The following is a 9,087-nucleotide window of genomic DNA, read 5'->3' on the forward strand; positions in this document are numbered from 1 at the left end:
TGGGTTTTAATTGCAAGGGCCAGTCTCTGAAGACAGAAATTGCTAAAATTTACTGAGTAATAATTATACAGAGCTTGCATGGATTATCTATTTTATTCTCATTATTATTGTTCTAGTCTTAAAGATGAGAAAGTTGATGCCCAGAGAGAGGTGAATTAACTTGTCAGAGATCATTCAGCTAGGAAGTGGAAGAGCCAGGATTTGAGTCTAGTTCTCTGGCTCTGGGCCCATATTTCATCACTTTGTACCTTGTCTCATATGTAGGGTATTGTGTTCAGGGAAGGGAACCAAGCAGAGAATAAAACATTTTAGAAGCTCACTGGTTGAGTCTCCTGCCTTGTGGGTCTTTTGAGACCTCATTTGAGACTTAACAATCTTTCAAGTTTGAAAAAATGAGTCCCCATTTTTTGCATGAGAAAAAAAAAGGCAAAAATGGGCAATTGTCTTACTCAAGGTCATAGAAAGATAGTTGCAAGATAGGATTGGAAACTAGATGTCTCATCAACACTCTAATGTCCTTTCTCTGCTCTTCATTCAGCAGACTTTGGTGAATTTTCCTGGTGATTAACCGAAGCTTCGCTTGGGCTGGAGGATCTCCAAAACCCAGGAATACTAGGGGCCAAAGGATGGTGTTTGGTCAAAGAAGGCAAGCAAAAACAGAACAATTTGCTTTTAGACTTTGGTGACAGATAGATATAGTGTCCCAGACCCCAGGATAAAGCTGGATGCTGGGACAGGACAGGGTCTGTGAATGGAGGGGTCTGTAGATGTGTTCAGAGAGTTAGATTCATAGATTCATAGAAGTGGTGATGAGGAGAGAAGGATTCTTGAGTTCAGGGGTGGAAGAAGACTCTTAATCATGACATTTATGGAAATTATTCTTGGTAAAGAGAGGGAGAACGTTAGAGAGAATGACGTAGTGGCTGGTAAGATATTCTTCTGTTGAGCTCCCACCAGCAGCTCCAGGGTCAGGCCTGGGCACGAGAAGCTCCTTACTTGTTTTGGATTATATTTTTGTTGAATGTGCAGACTGTCCCGCAGAAGGCAGAGCAGCACTGAAGTCCATGTGGGCAATCTTCCTGCATTGAACAGAAATTAGTACAGTTCCCAGCGTCCACTCTGCACGGCGGAGGCTCCAAAATATACTCTGGAACACAGAACAGGAAAGAAAGGGCCTAACCAACAGCCTGGAGTAACATTCAGAACTCCAGAAGCCCAAGGAGCTGCCAGGAAACCAGCCACCTTGAGCTCCCTTGTGTGGCCACAGGAAAGTGGAATAAGATTTTTTTTCCTCACCTGCTGCCTTCTATAGAGTTCTCAGCAGGGAAAAGCAGGGCTTGGATATTTGATCAAAGACACAGTTTGTTAGAACCCTACATCCATTGGTCATTCATCATCCTTGCAGATCAGATGCCCAGTCCCCAGAAACTTGGTTGGGTCCAGTTCAAGGGAATGAATGGTACTTATGGTGAGCAAGAAAGGGGTATGTAGATCCATTTGCACTGACTCATTATGTGGTCTCAAATGAGTCGTAAAGCCTCTTACAGTTCAGCCCAGGGTCAACCTAACATGTGTTATTTGTGTATAGAAGAATGAATGGAAGGGAATGTTTTGGGAAAGGATGAAGACCACATAGCATACAAAAGGCATGGGCATCAGAATGCTAGAACCCAAATCACAAATGAGTTCTGGGTGTGACTTCTTTCCTGGGGAGAAGAGTGGGCATTTCAGAGTGGGGTCAGGTTCTGGGGTCAAAGATCAGCTTCTCCTTCTTCACAGATCTTAGCTGTTCAGGAGAAGACTATGAATCTTCATGCTGACATCTCATTCCCCTCAGCCTCCAGTACTCAGATCAAAGCCAAGATTACCTCCACCAGGAGACTCTGTCCCAGGCCTTCAACTCACAATCTTCTCTTTGTTTCTGATTTCTAAGGCATTAAGGATGGGCCTCATTAAGGATGGGCCCCATTAACCCCTTTATCTAAGCCCAGCCAGGCCTTAAATTTTGTATCTTGTGACATGTCCCTTCTTTAGGGCAAATGTCATAGGTGGGGCATTCTATAAGCCCCTGTTGATGTATTACTCTGCAGGTATTTGAAATTAGAAGTAGGTCTGTGGGATATCAAAGCTGGTCTCAAAAGAATAAGTGAATAAAAGTGGGGCTGTAATTATAACAGCAAATGGCACCAGAGATGGGGTGAAAGAAGCCCAGGCCCAAGCCGTTGACAATCTGAGTCAGTGCAAGACACTGGAACTGGTTCCCATTTTGGAGAGGATGGGCTTCAATGGAAGAGCATGGGGAAGGAATCCATCAACCAGGATCTCAGAAAGATCGACCTTCTCAAGTTTTGACTCCTCTTCTGGGTATCTAGTTGCAATACCAGTCATAGCATTTGCCAGTCTTACAGAGAGCCTGTTTGTGCCTATATCCAAATTTTAGTTCTTGACTCTCCAATTAACTCCACCCTGGATACCTCCATTCTCTTTCAGCTTGCTTAGCCTTCCTCAGTCATACAAACTTTCTCTGAGACCCTAAAACAGGACCTTGTCTATCTTGACACATGACATACCACACATATTCCTGCTCTGAACCCCCAATATTCTGAAGATGTCCTCAGAAACGTGCGGGCATCATGAATAATAGTTCATTTTCCTTTTGGTATCAGTCAAGGTCAACATTACTGTGGCCAGCGCTCTTGTTAGGTTGAGCTGGTCAATGGTGGCTGCTGGGATGGATTATATTTACTGAGTAATAATTGTATAGAGCTTCAGATTGATGCTAATCACTGGTAATTGTGTGGGTACCTCTGAATTTTTAAACGGTGTAATAAAATGCAAGGCTTTCCTTTCTTCCTAAAACATCTTCCCAAACCAAGATTATGTAGGTTCCAGTTTGAGTTCTACCAACTTAATTTTCCTCTCTGCTTTAATGCTTGAAAAGTTAGCCCAAACATCCATGAAGGAACCAGGGCAGCAAAAATCAGCTGGGTGGTGAGGCTGATAACATTTGCTGTAGTTAATACTTACCGAGCATTTACCATGGTCCAGTAAGAGTGCTCTATGTCTGCATTCATTATCTTAGTTTCTCCTCCCAACTACCCCAATATCATTATATTCATCACAAAGATAAAATCCGAGGCCCCGATACTTTGCCCAAGATCACTCATTAAGGAACAGAGCAGGTGTTCCAACTTAGATCTTAATGACAATAAAATCTGGACTCTTGAACATACGGTGTTTTCTCATGAGGTATGCCCTTGAATTGGCCCTCAGATCCCCCCGTCTCTACAGATGCTTCTTCCCTCGCCTGGGCCGGGCCCCAGCACCTACTCATAAATTGTTGCTTGGGACTCGCAGGCACCAGCTGTGGTGCTAGATGAATCACCAGCAGGAGCTGAAGGAGCAGCACAGGCTTCATGCTGCTGGCAGGATGGTGGTAAGTCCTGGCTGAGGACTGCGGGGTTTGAACAGGCGCAGGTTAGGGGAAATGAGAGGGAAGGAGGGAAAAGAGAAGGCATGCTGTGATTGGTTTTTTACGGTGTATTCCAATCTATCTGGAGGGTTTGGCAGAAATCCAAGCTCCTCCTGACCACACCCACTCCAGGATGTGGTATCGTTTTCAAATCTACACCCTTTTCATCCGCCTAAGCTTAACCTTGTTATTTCTCTCATCCAAGTCTTGTTAATGTTCTTTCACAAAACTTCGTAAGTTTTCTATGTCTTTGTTATATTTATTCCTAGAGGCTTGAATCTTCAAATGAAATCGTAAATAGTATTGTAACTCTTTTTAAAAAAATATATTTTATTGATTTTTCACAGAGAGGAAGGGAGAGGAATAAAGAGTTAGAAACATCGATCAGTTGCCTCCTGCACACCCTCTACTGGGGATGTGCCCACAACCAAGGTACATGCTCTTGACTGGAATTGAACCTGGGACCCTTCAGTCCGCAGGCCGGCGTTCTATCCGCTGAGCCAAACCAGTTAGGGCAGTATTGTAACTCTTTGGTTATTTGTTTTCATTTGTTATTTTCAATAATATAACATTATCTCAGCTTCAGGTGTACATCCAATGATTAGACATTTATATAACTTAGCAAGTGATCATCCTGATAAACCTAGTACCTAGATATACAATTATGTGTATATTTTCTGTATTGCTAGGGGTGTAACACCGGGTACCATAGAGAGTTATTACAATATTATTGATAATATTCCCTACGCTATGCTTTACATCCCCATGACTATTCTGTAACTATCAATTTGTACTTCTTAATCTCTTCCCTTTTTTAACCCCCAAACTCCCTTTCATATGGCAACTATCAAAATGTTCTTGCCCTAACGGGTTTGGCTCAGCTGATGGAGTGTTGGCCTGCGGACTGAAAGGTCCCAGGTTCGATTCCGGTCAAGGGCATGTACCTTGGTTGCGGGCACATTCCCAGTGGGAGGTGTGCAGGAGGCAGCTGATCGATGTTTCTCTCTCATCGATGTTTCTAACTCTCTATCCTCTCTCTTCCTCTCTGTGAAACATCAATAAAATATGTTAAAAAATGTTCTTTGTATTTATGATTTTGTTTCTATTGTTCTTGTTTATTTATTTTGGTTTTTAGATTCCACACACAAGTGAAATCATATGGCATTTGTCTTTCTCTGTCTGACCTTATTTCACTCAGCACAATACCCTCTATGCCCATCCATCTTTTTTTCAGTTTACTATTTAAAAAAATCTTTATTGATTAAAGAGAGGATGGGAGAGGGGGAGAGAGATAGGAACATCAATGATGAGAAAGAATTATTGATAGACTGCCTCATGCACAATCAGGGATAGAACTCACAACCCAGGCATATGCCCTGACCGGGAATTAAACCATGACTTCCTCATAGGTCAGTGCTTAACCACTGAACCACTGTGGCCAGGCCAGATTACTATTTTTAAGGAATTTTACATCTATGTTCACAACAGAACTGGGCCTGTCACTTTCCTTTCTCGTATAGTCCTTGCTTGGTTTTGTAGCAAGTTTACACTGACCTCAGAGAATGTGCTGAATCACAGTATTCCCACCCGCTTTTTTTTTTTTTTTAAATTAATTCTTTGGAATTTTTTGTGCAAGATAAAGATAATTAGTTACTTGATTCCTTAATTCCATTTTTTCTTGCACAGATATGTTCATGTGCACCTTGCTATTGTCATTCAGTAATATAGCCAGAGTTCCCTTTTCTTATTTATGGCTGCATTCTATGCCTCCATGTTTACACATCTTAGTCATTCAACCAATCTGCCATATATGGGCATTTATGTATTTTCCAAGATTTTGCTATTACAAATGTGCTGCAATAAACAATTATGTGTATATTTTCTGTATTTGCTGGGTCAAGTTCTAAAAGTGCAATTGCTAGTTAAAAGGATAAAGTCATATGTAGTTTTGTGACATATTGCCAAATTTTACTCCATAAAGGTTGTACCATTTTGTATTGCTACCAACCTTGTGAACATGTGTTTCCCATAACAAAATGTGTTGTCATGCTTTTGAATGTTTGCCAAAATGATAAGTGAAAATGTTATCTCTGTAGCTGTTGATGTTCATTCATGTTGTAATATGTATCAGTACTTTATTCATTTTCATATCTGAATAATATTCCATTGTATGTATATACCACAATTTGATTATCCATTCATTTGTTGATGGACATTTGGGTTGTTCCCACCCTTTGGTGATTGTGAATGGTGTAGTAAGAGCATTTGTGTACAAGTATTTTTTTAGTACTTATTTTATTTTTGGGGGTACATACCTATGAATAAAATTGATAGGTCATATGTATAACTTTATATGTTTAACTCTTTGAGGAAACTGCAAACTGTTTTCACAGTGGTTGAACCATTTAACATTTTAATCACTGATGCATGAGGGTTCCAATTTCTCCACATCCTTGCCAACACTTCTTATTTCCCCTTTTATTGGATTATAATTATCCATGTGGGTATGAAGTGGTTGGTATATAATTGTGATTTTAATTTACATTTCACTAATAACTAATAATGTTGAGAATATTTTCATGTACTGGATGATAATTTCTATATCATATATATATATTCATACTAGGGGCCCAGTGCATGAAGATTCGTGCACTGGGGGATGTGGACGAGGGGGTGGGGGTGGGGGGTCCGTCAGCCCGACCTGCACCTTCTCCAATCTGGGAGTTTCTGTCTGTCTTTGCAATCATATGAGCGAATTGTCTGAGACCCCCCAACCCAGTTTGGTTTGTTGCTCACAGAATAATAGAGGCATTTTTTTTTTTCTTTGCTCCATTGGTGCAGATTTCCTGGAAGTTTTAGGTTATCTTCCCTTTAATTTTTCCTAGACACTCTGATTTTACTTATGTCTCTCACCTTTGCTTTCCCTCCATCCCCCACTGCAACAGTAATTTGCTCCAGGCTCACTTTGCTCTAGGACAGTGGTCAGCAAACTACGGCTCGCAAGCCACATGCAGCTCTTTGGCCCCTTGAGTGTAGCTCTTCCTAAGCCTTAGGAGTACCCTAATTAAGTTAATAGCAATGTACCTACCTGTATAGTTTAAGTTTAAAAAATTTGGCTTTCAAAAGAAATTTCAATCGTTGTACTGTTGATATTTGGCTCTGTTGACTAATGAGTTTGCCGACCACTGGTCTAGGAGATACGTCTGCCACCAGAACTACGATTCCCAGCATTCTTGGTGCTCCCTGCGCTCTGGGCTTCCGCTTCCGGTCCTGAGGCTGCCACCAGAACTACTATTCCCAGAATTTCTGTTGCTCCCCATTCTCTGGGTTTTCCCCAACTGAGGGAGCCACGTCCCCCCAAGCCTCCGGCTCTCCAGCTCTGCTCTGTGTACACAAATTACCCACCATCTTTGTCGGGTTAATTTGCATACTCACTCCTCATTGGCTTGTGGCCGTGACTTGTGGGTGTGGCTTGAGTGTAGTGGAGGGATGGTTAATTTGCATGTTTCTCTTTTATTATATAGGATATATATATATATAATTAATCCTCACTCGAGGATATTTTTCCATTGATTTATAGAGAGAATGGAAAGGAGAGGAAGAGACACAGAGAGAGAAATATTGATGCGAGAGAGACACAATTGGTCGCCGGGGATCAAGCCTGCAACTGAGGTATGAGCCCTTGACTGGAATCGAACCTGGGGTCCTTCAGTCCAGGGGCTAACACTCTATCCACTGAACAAAACCAGCTAGGGCTACATCGCATCTTCTTTATCCATTCCTCCAGTGATGGACTTAGTTTGTTTCCATACCTTTTCACATATATAACTTTTTTTTCTTTAAAATTTTAATTTTCTGTAAATTATTTCCTAATTAGAATATAAAAAATATTATATTTTTCAAGAAAAAAGTTCTGTTTATGAAAGGAGAGGGTTAGTTATGTGACAGAAAGAGCAGTCTCTGCATAGAACAGGCCATGGAACGGGCAGGCACAGGGGAGGACACAAGGACTCCTTGCCCTGCCCTGGCCTGGCCAGTGGAGGCAGGGAGGAGCCCAGAATAACCTGCTCTTTCTTAGCTTCCCTCCGCACACCAGCTTCCAGGAAAGTCTGTGCCAGACGGAGAACCCACTGCTCTGACCTGAGTCATGCCAACCCAGGCTCTGCTGCCCATCCTGCTTCTCTGTGTTCTGCTGCTGCAGGCCCAGGGAGGACCCCGTAATAAGAACAAGATGCAGAGTAGGTGATGGGCTGGGGGGCTGGGATGGTGAGGGGAAAGGAGGGGCTGTGTCCAGCTAAGGACGACCTGGGACTTGAACCTTTTAGCACATCCAGCTCTGACCACAGGACTCTGAAGACTCTGAGTCCTTCCAAATCATGGCCCTCCAGCTCCGTTATGGGGCCCTGGGACTAGTGATGGGGGTGGAGGACAACCTACATCTTTTTATTCTCCATTCTCAAAGTCCAGAGACATATGGTGCATACAATAGTGAAAGGTACACAGAACTGAGAGTCAATTCTTTCATTTATGCACATATGTGACAGGTCAACATCCAGACATGTTTTGGGGAGTAGGTCTAGAACAGCCGTGGGCAAACTACGGCCCACGGGCTGGATCCGGCCCGTTTGAAATGAATAAAACTAAAAAAAAAAAAGACCGTACCCTTTTATGTAATGATGTTTACTTTGAATTTATATTAGTTCACACAAACACTCCATCCATGCTTTTGTTCCGGCCCTCCGGTCCAGTTTAAGAACCCATTGTGACCCTCGAGTCAAAAAGTTTGCCCACCCCTGGTCTAGAATGAGAGAACTTTTGGAAAGAAAATTTTGACATGTTTCAGACTTCACTGAGTTCTTAGAGTCAGAGTGTAGATTCTATGGGGGTGGCTTCACCAAGGCCGTGACTAATATGAGACCAGCGTCCTGGCTTCAGGAGTATGGAAGGGGTCCAGAAAGCCCAAACATTAAACCTTGTTGATGGAGAATGGGGGTAATGGATTGAAGATACTACCAATCAGCAGGATTTGGTAAGGGGCAGAAAGGGAGTTCCCTGAAAAGTCCAAGAGTGTCATGAGTGGGACCTGGGTTTTGGAGTCATGATGAGACTTAAAGCTTTAGAGGAGTGTTTTGTGTGGCCTGGTTCCATTGACCTTGCTCCTGTTCCTTTTAGGTGTCAAGGCCTGTCAGAAGCGGCCCAGTGTATATCTTTGCAACAACCACTGTTCATATTTCCTAAAGTGTCCCAATTCCAATACCATATGCTGTTCAACCTACTGCGGGAATGTTTGCATGAACCGCCTGTGAGTGGGTCTGTGTATTCTGTTCTCCTAACCCTCTAAAACTGTGCCTGCGACCTTAAATCCTGGGCAAAAGGCTGTCAACCTCCTCACTATCTGGATGGCTTTTTTTCTGTCAAATAAACCAGAAGAAATGCCCTAGGACTGGCCTATTTTATTCCTAGTGCTTGTGATCATTGAGAACCCAGTGCAGACCCCAGCATGCCCCCATCTCTCTGGGTCTGGTCCCTGATCCCTCTCCCCTTGTCATGCTTCTCTACTCTCTCTCTCTCCCTTTGGCCCATGCACTCCTGCCAGGCCCCCAGAGGCTTAGCCC

At 42.8% G+C, this 9,087-nt stretch overlaps 2 protein-coding genes across 2 annotated transcripts; one reads left to right on the forward strand and one right to left on the reverse strand.

Annotated features, from left to right (window-relative positions):
• Positions 1-992: 992 nt before the first annotated feature.
• On the reverse strand, positions 993-3,418 carry WFDC13 (WAP four-disulfide core domain 13; the record flags this gene model as incomplete). The annotated part of the gene is made up of 2 exons (XM_081096561.1): positions 993-1,147; positions 3,331-3,418. 2 exons carry the CDS (start codon positions 3,416-3,418, stop codon positions 993-995), a joined length of 243 nt encoding a protein of 80 aa, XP_080952687.1.
• A 4,201-nt stretch (positions 3,419-7,619) lies between these two features.
• On the forward strand, positions 7,620-8,778 carry LOC308522958 (protein WFDC10B-like; the record flags this gene model as incomplete). Its single annotated transcript, XM_081096563.1, has 2 exons — positions 7,620-7,710; positions 8,645-8,778. 2 exons carry the CDS (start codon positions 7,620-7,622, stop codon positions 8,776-8,778), a joined length of 225 nt encoding a protein of 74 aa, XP_080952689.1.
• Between the last annotated feature and the right edge of the window lie 309 nt (positions 8,779-9,087).

This window comes from Myotis nattereri, assembly GCF_964212035.1.
Source record: "Myotis nattereri genome assembly, chromosome: 8".
In the NCBI taxonomy this organism is placed as follows: Eukaryota; Metazoa; Chordata; class Mammalia; order Chiroptera; family Vespertilionidae; genus Myotis; species Myotis nattereri.